At 41.1% G+C, this 15,800-nt stretch overlaps 1 protein-coding gene across 1 annotated transcript; it reads right to left on the reverse strand.

Moving 5' to 3' along the window:
* Positions 1 to 789: 789 nt before the first annotated feature.
* LOC124139453 lies at positions 790 to 15,800 on the reverse strand. Its single transcript, XM_046506514.2, has 7 exons — positions 15,716 to 15,800; positions 12,614 to 12,856; positions 10,199 to 11,934; positions 7,215 to 7,511; positions 5,094 to 5,224; positions 3,846 to 4,030; positions 790 to 1,429 (listed from the first exon to the last, which is right to left on the reverse strand). Exons 2-7 carry the CDS (start codon positions 12,834 to 12,836, stop codon positions 936 to 938), a joined length of 3,066 nt encoding a protein of 1,021 aa, XP_046362470.2. The 5' UTR covers positions 12,837 to 12,856; positions 15,716 to 15,800; the 3' UTR covers positions 790 to 935.

A 15,800-nucleotide genomic window follows, 5' to 3' on the forward strand; every position in this document is an offset into this window, starting at 1 on the left:
GCATTTAATCTTAACAACAAATACCATCTTTTAACATCATTTGGTGTGTCGCTGTTGGGGGATCGAACCAATGACCCCTTCGGGCGGACGCGCTGAGACCACAGACCCATTCTCCTCCCATATTGATTCCATCCCCTTATAATCTTACTGTAGTCTTAACTATGTGACTGATGTGTGTAATATCACAGTCCTTGTATTGCTTCTGCATCAAATCAGTTTGAGGGGAACTAGCCAGATAGATGACGTTCACCAGTACGACACTGGTGTTGATCCATGTAGGTGTTATGTCTATTCACATAAATATCTGTACCATTTTCTACCCAAGTCTTGACACCAGATTTTATAGCAGTGAATCAATCACGATATCTGACTTGTGTTTTGGAAATAACTAATTCAAGAATAGTCTCCCTTGATAACTGTCACTCTGATTTAAACAGTTTGCGTGACATAGCTTCTTATAAATCTCTACTCTCATTTGTCAGAAACCTGATAGAAAATATTACTTAACCACATTTCAAGTGAAATATAGCAATCTAGAGGGACACGGTTGACGGCTGTTCCTTCACAGATGTATTTCTAATTCTTGCCTTCACACAGGCAAGCCACTCAAAACTAACCATGGTCCTTCACAAACAACAACACTACAACAGACACATACTTCACAGACTTGTATGAACTCTCTGTGAACCCTACTACTGTTGTCATGGAAGCAGTGAGTAGACCTGAAGAACACCAAGCTATGACCCATGTTGCACACACCGCCCAGTGAGAAGCAGCCTTTTACTTGAAAGTATTGACAATGCAGCAGACACTGAACACAGAACCAGTCTGTACCCTGGTCAAGCCAGGTTAATTGAAAGAATTTTTTAACCTTGTAGAAATGATTGCATTTCTGGTTATTCAGTTATGTGTTCGGTTGCAGCAGCATCAGCAGCTTAGGAAACCACCTGGGTGAAGGATTCATCCTCCTCTGTTGTTCTCCCAGCAGCCTTCATGTACGCGATGAGCTCCTCGTTCCGGTTATACGTCACGGTCTGTCCAGGGTGCTTCTGCATCACGTGTTTGCGACAGTTCCCGCCTGTTGCGCACTTAAACGGACAGTACGGACACGTATACGGCTTGTAGCCCCGGAACATGTGTTGAGTTTTGATATGGTTCTTCAGCCTGGTTGGCGTCTTGGTAATGTATTCACAGTGAGGGCACTGGTGCTTGGCAGTCTTGTGTGCCCACCGCGTGTGGGAGTTAAGGTTTCGAGGGGACCCAAAAGTCTTCCCGCACAACTCACACGTGTAGTTTTTGGTAGTAGCATGTCGGTCCATGTGTTTGGTCATCCAAGACTTCACCAGGGCTGTGTAGTTGCAGTGTGGACATTTGATCTCCTTGCGTTTGTCAAATGAGGCTCGGATGCCATGGACTTGATACATGTGGGCTGAAAGAATTGTAATTTTCATCAAGCATGTAAATGTAAACATTATTAAACCAGATTCAGAAAGAACAGGAAAAAAACAATCTTCCAAGGCCCCACAGCACAAAGAGATCAGGGCCCCGTTACACAAGGTGATCTTAGCGCTACGACTGTCGTAAGTCAGTGTTAAAGAATGGGAGTTACGATCGACTTAGCGCTAAGATCACTTTGTGGAACAGGGCCCAGAGCACTAAGACGATCGTAACTTCCATTCTTGAACACATGGTTACGACAGTCGTAGTTCTAACATCGCTTTGTGCAATGGGGCCCTGGATCAATGTTTTGCCTGGTTTCCAAGATTTTAACTCTCGAGTGTTTCTTCTACTCATCTTTCATGCAGTTCATGCAAGGCTCTTCAAGTCTCCTATATAATAAATACTTGGACCATGTCTCCAAAATTCAGTAATCAAAACTGCTATTGTAATCCTGTAGTGAATATCGAAGAGCAGATGGAGGTTTACAGAACAGTGTAACACCAGCAATGTGTTGTGAATTTAGTTTTCCGCTTCATTCACAACTATTTCACTCCTATCAGGGCAGTCTGTAATAAACAATGGCGTCTGCACCAAACCAGGGTGAATGCAGGTGATCCACACTGTCAGGGTACACAAAGTCACAATTCAGTTGTGTTTTTTTTGTATTGTTTGTTGTTTAACACTGCACTCAGCAATATTCCAGCTATATGATGGCGGCCTGTAAATAATTGAGTCTGGACCAGACAATCCAGTGATTGACATCATGAGCACCGATCCACATAATTGGGATACAATGACATGCATCAACCAAGTCAGCAAGCCTCACCACCAGATCCCGTTAGTCACCCCATAAGACTTAGCACCGAAGGCTGGGATGAGTCCAAATTTACTACCAAGGGACCCTCGCTGTAGGTATCAAGAGTTGGTTACAACAAATCTGATTGGGAATTGTTTTATTGGAGCCCTGGTAAAAAGTATTCAGATACACATATAAAGGATTTTGTCATGCATACACTGAAGAATTTGACTGAAGTTTCATCTACATTCAAACATATAAAAGTCAGGAGGAATGGGTGCATAGTCACAAAGAAAAGCAAACATTAGTGACTGGTAGTGTAACCCTGGAGTTACAGTGAATTTTTGTCATTAAAGAAAATATCACGTGACTAACCCCATGTCTGGGGAGTCCTGTGGGTACAAAGATTATTTACATGCTTATAAACCTATTCATTGGGATCGCTATTAAGTAAGAGACTTCGTTCTATAGGCATTAAAACCTATTGTGAGGTTTTACTTTCCAGTCAGGTTAAATCTCATAAACAGGGACGTTGTAATGTCCCTGGGATTTTATATAATATCCCAGGGATTTTATAGGATATTCAAGTCATATTTGCTATAATATCCCAGGGATTTTATTAACATAACTTCCGTTCAGATTGTAACATGTAATGAAATGTAAAATCAAATGACAAATGTTTTCTTTATATTCCCGAGGATCGAACTCGCAACCTTCATATCTGTAGCCCAGTGAGTGTACCACGAGGCTACAGAGGTGTTGATAAGCCTCACTGGTTTTTAGAATGTCCTTTTCAAGATCTGTACGCCAGCAACAGATATTTTTCCTAAGGTTCATGGAAAGTTTTTCGAAACATAAAAATGTTGATAAATGTTGTTTTAAGTTTCTTTTTTCGGTTTATGAGTATGGAAAAACACTTTCCCTCAGTTTTGGTAGACAGAGCATGCACTAGGGGTCGGGAAAAACCGTGGGGGCTTCGCCCCCTTGTTTTTTCCCTCTCCCCAGGGCATGCTCTGTCTACCAAAACCTCGTAAGCGTGTTTTCTCCAATACATAAAGTGTCAAGGAGAGCAAATTGTTAATGCACCCTTGATATGAAGCATTCCTCAGCAAAACTACGCTGACAAATGAGAGCCAAGCTGTCAATTCACATAATGTTAAAATATCCATTACTCCGTGATACAATGTCTCTGATTGGCTGTAATGTCAAAATGGGCTCAGGTAGGAACTACTGGTACTGTTAGCATTTCTCTTTTTCACATGAAATTACTCTTTTACATCCACTGATTAATTGACGGCTTCAATTAGGTTTGGCATCTCTGCTGCTAGCACAAGCTGGACTCTAAGTAATGTAACATTTGCTGCAGGCTTTACAGTTCTTACATGTACTATTATAAGCAGAGCTCATATGGTTCATCACAGTAACTGTAGTAGGAACAGACTCTGAACATCGTCTAAAGCGATCATTCATTCAAGATTTTATCCAACAAACTGGTGATTTTTGTAGTTTTTAATAGCTATGAAATCACATGGTGCTTACCATCTTCCCGAGGCAAGAGCGTTAACTGGCTTTAAAAGTCCAGTTTCCACCCTTGTTGAACAATACTCACTAGCTACTTTGTATCGGATGTTTGCTGCGTAGGAGCAGTGCTCACACTTGAACTCCTTCTTCTTGACGTGGACGGCGGAGATGTGGGACTTGAGGGCGTGCATGTCCCCGAAGGCCGACCCACAGTGCTCACACTGGAAGGGGCGGATGTTCAGGTGCTGCTTGTTGATGTGACGCTGCAAGTAACTGTGACAAACATACTTGTTTCAAAACTGACAAAACTGATGCAATGAAGACTTTACTGCCCTTGATCATGACTATCTAGGTAAATAAGGCAAACAATGCATCCAGTAAAATAGTAACTAAATCTTCAATGAGAAAAAGTAATGAAAATTTATCAGTAAAAATATCAGGAACAGTAATGGGATCAGTTTTGGAGACGGACAAGGGATGAGTGATGATCGGGACAATATGTGACCAACTAGATCTGCATCATTTCAGAAAAGACTTTTAAAACTAGAAGATATTTTGAAATTTAATCGATGTGTTTATATACATGACAGATCAAATGCAAAGTTAGGGCTTTTGTGTCACAAAATGGTGATTTCCATGTTTTCTGGATGCATTTTTCTAATATTGGAACTAAACTGTTTTTGCAGATGATGTAGAAAAACAGTACAGTTCTTTATGTAATTACATTAAGTATACCAATCTGTTTCTGTTTGTTAACATCATTCATCAATATGATAACAGCCAGTAAATGATCGAATCTAGACCACAAAAACCAGTGATTGATACTATGAGCAAATGATCCATGCTGTGTAGGGGTAAACTGACACGTCAACAACCAAGTCACTGAGCCTGACCACCCAAACCTCGAAGTCTAACAAATAATTCCAAGTCTATTTACATATTTGTCACGCTTTTGTGACCTTGGACCCCCAGAAGATCCAGGTTAGAATAGGTTTTCAGGAAGCCATTCTTGTTGTAAGAGACAACCATGCTTGTCATAAGGGGCGAATAGGCGGGTGGTCAGGATTGGTGACTTTGATGATGCATGGCATCGTATCCCAAATGCGTAGATCATGAATGTCAATCACTGGATCATCTGGTCCAGATTCATTTACAGACCGCCACCATATAGATGGAATATTGCTGAGTGCAACATTAAACAACAAACAAACAAACAAACAAACAAACAAACAAACAAACAAAACCAATGTATGAACATGTAGAGGGCCTGTCAAGTTGTGACAACCTGATTCACTTTCCACTGACTAGGTGGCCACTATAAGCCTACACTACTCACTCCATGGTCCTGATCTTGATGCCACAGTACTGGCAGGAGTACATCTTCTCCTGGTGGGTCATCTTGTGCTTGAAGTAGTTGTGTTTGGCCAGCGTACGGAACTCACACCCCTCCACCTCACACTTGTACTCCTGGGACAGATGGAGAAAACATTAGGGTCCTGATCAGGGGGTTAACTGTCAGTAGGCAGTCGAATGTAGGTCCTTTAGTCAGTACAATGTAGGTCCTTTACGCAGTACAATGTAGGGCATTTAGTCAGTACAACATAAGGTATCTAGGCAGTACAATGTAGGTCCTTTACTCGGTACAATGTAGGGCATTTAGTCATTACAATGTAGGTCCTTTACTCGTACAACATAAGGTCTCTAGACAGTACAATGTAGGGCCTTTAGTCAGTACAATATCGGGCCTTTTAGTCAGTAAGCAGTATGATGTAAGACCTTTAGTCAGTATGGTGTAAGGCCTTTAGTCAGTAAGCAGTATGATGTAAGACCCTTAGTAGGCAATATGATGTAAGGCCTTTAGTCAGTAGGCAGTATGGTGTAAGGCCTTTAGTCAGTAGGCAATATGATGTAAGGTGTTTAGTCAGTAGGCAGTATGGTGTAAGGCCTTTAGTCAGTAAGCAGTATGATGTAAGACCCTTAGTAGGCAATATGATGTAAGGCCTTTAGTCAGTAGGCAGTATGGTGTAAGGCCTTTAGTCAGTAGGCAATATGATGTAAGGTGTTTAGTCAGTAGGCAGTATGGTGTAAGGCCTTTAGTCAGTAAGCAGTATGATGTAAGACCCTTAGTAGGCAATATGATGTAAGGCCTTTAGTCAGTAGGCAGTATGGTGTAAGGCCTTTAGTCAGTAGGCAATATGATGTAAGGTGTTTAGTCAGTAGGCAGTATGGTGTAAGGCCTTTAGTCAGTAAGCAGTATGATGTAAGACCCTTAGTAGGCAATATGATGTAAGGCCTTTAGTCAGTAGGCAATATGATGTAAGACCCTTAGTCAGTAGGCAATATGATGTAAGGCCTTTAGTCAGTAGGCAGTATGGTGTAAGGCCTTTAGTCAGTAGGCAATATGATGTAAGACCCTTAGTCAGTAGGCAATATGATGTAAGACCCTTAGTCAGTAGGCAGTACGATGTAAGGCCTTTAGTCTGTAGGCAGTATGATGTAGGGCCCTTAATAGGCAGTATGATGTAGAGACTTTAGTCAGTAGGCAATATGATGTAGGGCCCTTAGTAGGCAGTATGATGTAAGACCTTTTGTCTGTAGGCAGTATGATGTAAGTCCCTTAGTCAGTAGGCAGTACGATGTAGAGACTTTAGTCAGAAGGCAGCATGGAAGGCCTTAAGTCAGTAGGCAGTATTATGTAAGGCCTTTTGACAGTAGGCAACATGATGTAAAGCCTTTAGCCAGTAGGCAGTATGATGAGACTTTTAGTCAGTAAGCAGTATGATGTAAATCCTTTAGCCAGTAGGCAGTATGACATAGAGACTTTAGTCATTTGGCAGTATGATGTAAGGCCTTTAGTCAATAGGCAGTATGATGTAAGGCCTTTTGTCAGTAGGCAACATGATGTAAGGCCTTTAGTCAGTAGGCAACATGATGTAGGCCCCTTGGTCAGTAGGCCATATGCAAATATGGTAAATAACACTGATGCCAATAGGTTTTGAAATCTTATATAGTCAGTACATGGTTTATTCTGCTTCCTTTTTTTCCCATGGAATTCAAACAGCTTGCACCAACCATCAGTGATGATGCAACAGTCTAACTCATTAATTATTATGAGTTACAACTGTCGTTACAACTGTCTCTTAATAAATATTACCTTGTTATTACCAGTCAAAACATTAGTGTAGCAAGTCAGATATCTTTTTTCTTTCACAAATGAGAACCTTAGTTTTACAGGCTGCTTAGTCAGAACCTTGTTTTGTTTTCACTTTGTATTTCAAGAGTTTTTAAACAGAAAATTAGCTTCAAATCAACCCTGACATTAGTGCCACACTTTGTAATCATAACTATGCTTCCTGTCATTCGAACATTTAGAATAATAACTAAACCTGTAGAAATGTAACTGGTCCAGACTCACAAACAGACCAATCAGGGAAAGGCGACAACTGCCGTTTCCTACCTTCATATTATGATTGATGCCATGGTGAGACTGCTCATGTGTGCGGTGGTGGATAGCCTTGGAGAACTTCTTCCCACACGACGAACACGAATACTGCCGAGCCTTCTTCCGCTCATGGCGTTCTGCGATGTGTCTCTCCAGCTCCTCCTTGTTGCTGCAGGCAAACATACAGTAGGAACACTCCATGTTGAGGTGGGTGTCGTGCATGTGCTTGTTGACCGCCCTCGTGCTGTAGCCTGCGAAGCTGCAGCCCTTCACACTACACTTCACCATAGTGATGTACTGTGTGTTCTGTGGCTGGAAGGGGAAGAGAGAGAGTGTAGGAGTGGATGTTTTCCAGTCAGCTATTTTACAGCTCTATCAGGATAGCGTGTAAATAAAGAAGTCTCGGACAGAAAACTAGTTGTTGACAGCATGGGTGATCTAACATTGTAACCACGTAATCCTCATAGTCAACAAGCATAGAGAACTTGGGACCCATTCTACAACAAGACCCTACCAAGGTACAACGCTGTCTCACCTATTGGGTGGGTGTATTTGTATTTGTATGTGTGTTTGTGCGTGCATGCATGCATGAGTGTGTGTGTGTGTATAGTTGAGGTAGGTACAGGATAACAAGACCCTATTGTATAGTTGATACCAAGGTACAACGCTGTCTCACCTATTGGGTGGGTGTATTTGTATGTGTTTGTGTGTGTGTGTATAGTTGAGGTAGGTACAGGATAACAAGACCCTATTGTATAGTTGATACCAAGGTACAACGCTGTCTCACCTATTGGGTGGGTGTATTTGTATGTGTTTGTGTGTGTGTGTATAGTTGAGGTAGGTACAGGATAACAAGACCCTATTGTATAGTTGATACCAAGGTACAACGCTGTCTCACCTATTGGGTGGGTGTATTTGTATGTGTTTGTGTGTGTGTGTATAGTTGAGGTAGGTACAGGATAACAAGACTCTATTGTATAGTTGATACCAAGGTACAACGCTGTCTCACCTATTGGGTGGGTGTATTTGTATGTGTTTGTGTGTGCGTGTATAGTTGAGGTAGGTACAGGATAACAAGACTCTATTGTATAGTTGATACCAAGGTACAACGCTGTCTCACCTATTGGGTGGGTGTATTTGTATGTGTTTGTGTGTGCGTGTATAGTTGAGGTAGGTACAGGATAACAAGACCCTATTGTATAGTTGATACCAAGGTAAAAACGCTGTCTCACCTATTGGGTGGGTGTATTTGTATGTGTTTGGGTGTGCGTGTATAGTTGAGGTAGGTACAGGATAACAAGACCCTATTGTATAGTTGATACCAAGGTACAACGCTGTCTCACCTATTGGGTGGGTGTATTTGTATGTGTTTGTGTGTGCGTGTATAGTTGAGGTAGGTACAGGATAACAAGACCCTATTGTATAGTTGATACCAAGGTAAAAACGCTGTCTCACCTATTGGGTGGGTGTATTTGTATGTGTTTGGGTGTGCGTGTATAGTTGAGGTAGGTACAGGATAACAAGACCCTATTGTATAGTTGATACCAAGGTACAACGCTGTCTCACCTATTGGGTGGGTGTATTTGTATGTGTTTGTGTGTGCGTGTATAGTTGAGGTAGGTACAGGATAACAAGACCCTATTGTATAGTTGATACCAAGGTAAAAACGCTGTCTCGCCTATTGTGTGTGTGTGTGTGTGTGTGTGTGTGTGTGTGTGTGTGTGTGTGTGTGTGTGTGTGTGTGTGTGTAGGTGTGTGGGTGTAGGTGTGTGGGTGTGTTTATGTCCCTTGCTGAATACCACATATAGAGATTACTGCACAAGATACCTTTTATCTTACAACCTGACAGGCAAGGGTCATACAGACCCTGAAACAAATATATCCAATACCCCCCATGCCTTCTATAATATTTGGCAAGTCAAGATTACTGCAGTATCTGAAAATGAAGAGATCCGAAAATCACACAATTTTAACATCGAATCAATGCATATTTTGTTTATTCTCAAGATCACAGTGGCACATTAATATATAATACAATGGTCATTTGTGACGTCAGCCTACTGCTTACTACCCATACCTAGTGTAAACCTCAACAATAAAAGTTTTGATCGTATCTATGGATTATCAAGGCGATGATGATAATGCAAACACGACCAGTCCAAAGAACATTTAACTACAAACAGGAAAGTAGTCCGTCATAATTTGACCTTAGGTCATCACCTGGGTACCCATCCCCCTATTACCCAACCCTACCTGGGTACCCACTGTAGGTCTCAAGAGATACAAAATGTCCGATTGGGAATTTTTTTACCACAACACTTGCAAAACGTATTCAGATACATGTATTAAACAATCTGGTCATGCATACACTGAAGTTGACTTAAGTTATATCTTTATTCAACCATATGAAAAGTCAGAAGGAATGGGTGCATAGTCAGAAAGAAATGCGAACATTAGTGACTTGTAGTGTAAGCATAGAGTTCTGGATAATTTTTGTCATTAAACAATATATTTTGTGACTTACCACGGGTCCTGCTCAGTACCCACCCGACCCGGGTACCCGAGTTACACGTCCCAGCCCTAGCAGTCTTGCAACAAAATTTCACAAATTGTTCACAAAGGGGAATTGTGAAAACTTTGTGGTGCAGGAAGTTTCCACAAAGCGCAACGACAGTCATAAGTCTATGTTAAAGTATCACCTTAGCACTATGATAGCTTTGAGGATCGGACCCCTGAATTATAAAGGTAGGCCGTTGTAGGGTATCAAAATAATATGTGTCAACCTTAAATATGTTTGAAGTATTAGTCTGTTCAACTCAATTTACACACAACAGTGAAATAAAACGTCATAATGACAAGTAATAAACAAAATACTGAACTCACTCCCTGCAATACCAATTTCATGAAACTTTGCTTTCACTCGTCAGATGCCAGGACTATTTAGACTGTTCATAAAATTTGTATTAAAAGGGAGCTTTTTAGTATTCTATATGTCTCACCTGGGGGGGTGGGGGCCCCAGCACACTGGCTGTGAAAGAGTCACTCTGCAGAAAGCTCATCCAACTCTCATGTGATGGCAACCACTGGGACGATGTCTGGTCAGTCGGTTTAGCTGTAGACTGTGTGGACAGAGTCTGGTTCGGAGCAATGGAGGGGGAAAGAGTAACCGAAGAAGCAGAAGCAATGGAGGCACTGGGTGTATCAGATGGGCCAGGAATAGGAGCAGGAGCAAGATTTGGATCAGGGAGGGCTTGAACTTGAGGCAAAGTTGATGTGCCAGCCAGGGCAGGCGCTTGTGTAAGTACCTGAGTTTGAACAGGAACTTCAATTTGTAAATTGTTTTCACCCAGCATTGTGGTCTGGCCAAGAGAACTCTGCTGCACTGTCGTCTGCTGCACTGTCGTCTGCTGCACTGTTGTTTGCTGTAATGTCGTCTGCTGCATTTGTTCAGGAAATGCGGACTGTCCTGCCACTGTGATGAGGGGTGTGGACGAGTACTGGGTCTGAGGGAGTGGTATTGTGCTATATTGAGGAGCGGCCATGTAGGAGGATATTGTGTGGTCGGGCAGTGCTGTTGGCTGCCCTAAAGGAATAGCTGCTGTCACTGCAGAAGCTGGTGGTGGTGTTGTCATGGTTATTCCTGGAAGAGTTTGTGCTGCAGGCTGAATTTGGCCACCTGACACATTGGAAACAACTCCAGCAGGCTGAAAGGTAACCTGGATGTTATTGTCGATATCATACTCTCGTGCAGGAAAGCCTTCAGTGGACACAGAGTCTTCATTGTCCTCTCCTAAAGGATTCAAAACTTCCCAATCAAAGTACCTTTCTCGCTTTCTCTTTCCAAACATTTTCATTTTACGATGTCTGGTGTTTGTTCGTAGTTCCTCCAAAGTAGTTCCCTTAACAAGTTCTGACAGATGGGTACTGGTGTAATGGAGTCTCCATAAACTGAATCGAGAGAACTTCTTGTTACACTTGCGACACAGAAACAGTTTGTCATTAGTGTCCAAGGAGTCTAAAGTTACGCAACAGTGCATCAAGATTCTGGTATTAAACACCTTCTCTGCTACCTTCTTTGCTATTTTTATGGACAAGGAAGGTTTCCAAGTGTCTTTGGACTTTCGTTCTCGTGGGCAAATCACCTTATTGTATGTCACTCGTCGGACGGGGATGGTTGGCTGTTTCTTTAGCAATGGATTCTCGCTTCTCATAATTTCTTTTCGCAACTTTGATTTTTCCAAATTGGACAAATCGAGTGATATGTATTTTGAATTATCTTTTGCAGGTACACTTGAGGATGTTGGGGCAACAGACTGAGGTTTCAACTTTCCAGCTTCAGATTGAAGAGTAACTATCTCAGAAAACTGTTTCAACAAAGATGTTGTTGATTTTAAAGAATCTGGCCAAATTCCAGTTGTCTTAATTCCCCTCCTTCCTTCTATATCATCTCTTGGGACAATATTTCCTTCTGGCATGGAGAATTCCTGATGTCTACCTAGAGTAATCTCCCCTGTAGGCGTTGTTTCTGAAAGGGCAAAGGTGACTTCTGTCTTATCCTTTCTCAGGTAATCTGTTGCCTGTTCATCCAGTTCATTGGACTCCAGCAGTTTGAGGATGTCATTCATCAAGAGGAGCTGTGCTGCCTTCTGGACCTGGGGTTTGGTTGCTATGGTAATAATCAACTCACCTTTGTAGCAGTAATTCAACAGTATGGCAACAATGTCTGATGTGAACTCTGAAACCAAAAACATCAGTTTGTAATACATGTATGTAAGTGATATTGTGAGGCAAGTTCAATTACCACCATGGCATGTCTACTTATTGTGGAAAGAAAGCCCAAACTGATGCTGGTCATTGATGCTTAGCACTTTGGTATCATGATAAGAGACAAAAGATCCTCATCAAAGAACCTAACCAGTCTCCAACCCATGACTAGCAGATTCTGGCACTTTTAAGTGAGATAATGCTATCCATTAATAAGCTTTTCAAAATGGATAAATTAAATAAACAGTAATACAAACATACGATTGTTGTAAGTCAAACTATCTTTCCTTTAAATTTATGAATTTAGAAACGAACAAAATTAAAGGTCCATTATCAATATTTACATCCCTTCACTATGGACAACTGGTCAAATCTTTCACCTGTGACCCAACTTAAATTTGGCCTGCAAAGAACACATTGCATAGGTTAGAGGGCCCTCAAACTGCCGGGAATTCCTGATGTCAGTCATGTTGTTTAGACAACATTCTCAGGAAAACCGTGAACTGACTCAATGTTACATTTGCAAATTTGCATAGATCCTTAATCAAGACTTTAACCTGACAATTCTGAACCCTGCACAACTTCCTGCCTGGTTGTTTCCTTGACACGGCCATGACTAACATACTCTCCATTACTATTTGAGTACATACCTAGTCTCACAACAGTACCAACACAGTCATTCTTCATGGTTTTTCGACTGATTGCAAGTTGTTTGAATATTTCTGAGTAGGCTGCCAGAATGAGCCAATGAGCTTTGAGCTCCATGCCGTCACTTGTAAACAGGATGACGTCGGTGAGGACCCGGTTGCGGTACAAGTCCTCGAACCGGCAGGCCAGCTTGGCCTGGTGGCTCCGGTCCTTCAGCCTCTGCATGCTTCCTACGTGAGCAGCATCTGAAACCAGTAAACTGCAGTGGAGGCTCAGAAGACCATGGGCATGGTTTGTTAACAGACAGTGATACTTACATCACCAGGGTATGGGTTCCGAATTCAAAAATATTGCGTACATACAGGCCTATTTCTAGACCTATTTATCTTCTTGTCTATACATAACCCTACAAAACAACAACATAAAGACTAAAAATAAAGACGCTTTATAAACCCAGCGGTTCCGGTCGAGAGGGAAAAAGTGCAGAAATGAGTAATGGGCAGAAATGCCGACATGGCATTTTCAAAATGGCTACCATCATTCGAACCAGGATTCGAACCTACAAACATAGGTTTCTGGCGTGCCCAAGGGATGCAACTCTGCACAGCCCCCCCCCTACTCAGAAACCTGCCTGTCACAACATAAATAACATTAATACAACAAGAACTTAAAGAGGTGACAAGTTCACCTATATGATTCCATTTTCATGTATGGAAATGTTATAGTCGATGCCTTGTGTGAATTCAAATAGTGTCTCATTAAAATTAAAGTAATCAAATTTATCATCAAATGTAATATCATGCAGCATTAGCAAATAACATTTTCAGTCCAGTAGTCCTTATAATGATAACATAAAGCTAAACCGTTAGAAATGGCAAATTTCTACAAGTCCTTATGCTACCTTAACCATTGGCAGTTTGGCAAGGACTACAGGAGTAGTGCTAATTTCTAACCCTGTCATATTATTCAGATTAGCTAGGACTACAAATCTGCTCATGAGACCATCCCCAGGCTGAGAACACAGCTTGAGAGAGTGAGTAACAGGGGTTTTACACTGCAATACAGAGAACAATGCCGAGAACAAGACTATAGCCGGGACCTAAACATCAGATTATAAATACCCAATGTCCTGTTATTATTCATAACATAATGAATGGCCACACACAAGCGACTGTACTTCCTGGTTATTCATGCTTTAAAGAGGGACTCTGCTCCCAGTCCTGACCCTATGTCCCGTCAAGACCTAAATGTAGTTAGTTTTTTGTGTGAATCTTAGATCATGTATCTGTGCAAATAGGGCAATGGAATGTGATAGATTGATATACCGTATCCGACGTAATAAGCGCCCAGGGCGCTCTCAAAATAAGAAATAGTGGGCTCTTATTGGAATAATATTTTGGTGAAAAAAAACAGAGTTGAAAGATAAATTTCGTGGTTTATGCTGACAGCCTGAAATGTTTATATACGAGAGATATATTTTTCCAGAATTTAATTGCCCATAATTAAGGGTGCATATAACACACGAGTTCGTATTATACGCGAATAAATAAGTCTTGTGTACATTGATCAATGGGAAGTGGTGCTAATTGGGATTGTTCACTAGCCAATATATTAGCAAATATCGCTGTGGGCGCATATTAGAGCGGGGCGCTTATTATGTTGAATACTGTACATCTTAAACTTTGGCTTTGTTTGACTTGTTTCAATTTTGCTGGGACAGTCAATTTGCCTGAACCATTAAAGGTTGACAATTTCAGTAGCAATCTACTATCAGATTGACTGATCCAACCTGGACAAAGAAAACCTGTAGGAGGGACACATGACAAGCGCCATATTGCATACAAGAAAGTTGGTTGGTTTGTTGTTTAACGCTGCACTCAGCAATATTCCAGCTATACGACTGTGGTCTGTAAAAAATTTAGTCTGGACCAGGCAATCCAGTGATTATTATCATGAGCATCGATCCACACAATTGGGATCGATGACATGCATCAACCAAGTCAGCAAGCCTGGCCACCCAATCCTGTTACTCGCCTCTTACGACAAGCATAGTCGCCTTTTACAGCAAGCCTGGGTTGCTGAAGACCTATTCTACCCCGGATCTTCACGGGTCTCCATGAAATGTAGTAAGATACAGACATACCGGAATGTAAAACTTCCATATATGTGTTGGCACTAGACTTTTGGAATAGATTTGAGGCTAACTTCACAAAAAGACAGCTAAATACTTTTATCTTTACATGGCTGGTTCCTAAGCTAATTATGCATCTCTATGCATGTCTCAGATGGTAACATGCACTTGGAATTCAAGTGACACTTCACTGAGCCTTCAAAAGTTGGACATACATTACATGTCTATTACGAATGTACTGGAAATTTGAATGTTTCTTTGCAATCTGTTTCTGTGTTTCAGCGGGTAAAACTTGTAAATTCTGGCTATTTTTTATAGCAAATTTTATAATAATTTCCATAAAGAAAAAGTATAGACCAATGTGTTTTTCACAAATTCATCATTTCGAACTTTGTTGTGTTGGCATGTTTGGAGACAATACAAAACCTTACATTATAAAACAATGCTAAAAAGTATTTCCAATCTATAGGCTATACGGAAAGGTATCAAGATAATATCACAAGGACAAAATGCATGTGTTAACTATTGTCTCACATGTCTTGTTAGTAGTCGAATATATTACCTGCCTTTTATACATTTGATTAGAGGCTGATGGATTAATGTTCAAGTAGATAATTAAGTAATTAATTTGTGCAATCTATTCTCATGTCATACATCCACAAAATAATAACATTTATGACGGTAAAAACAAATGCATAACAGTTGTGATTACATGATCCAAAACTACAGAGTTCATCGCTGTCTCGTAGAGTGACAGTAATTGTAGTAACAGCTTAGTTCGCACTGTACCATACTTCTCAAACACCCCACACTTTACTGGTTCTATTATCTGGGCAGAACTGTAGCAACAGCAACTACCCTACTTCCGGTTTCTGCTTCCAGGATTCTGCGTCTAAATACATCCCATTCCGTCACCTAGAGTCATGTAAAATAACCTTTGAATGCAGTAGTATAATGCTGTAGGAAAACAAACCTCTGCGAGGTATTTACAGGCATAGATTGTGTAGAATCAAATTATACAATAAGTTCTGCCATTCCATTTCTACGGCTACCACGCC

This window comes from Haliotis rufescens, unplaced genomic scaffold (genome assembly GCF_023055435.1).
Source record: "Haliotis rufescens isolate VD_foot unplaced genomic scaffold, xgHalRufe1.0.p SCAF_1, whole genome shotgun sequence".
NCBI lineage: Eukaryota > Metazoa > Mollusca > Gastropoda > Lepetellida > Haliotidae > Haliotis > Haliotis rufescens.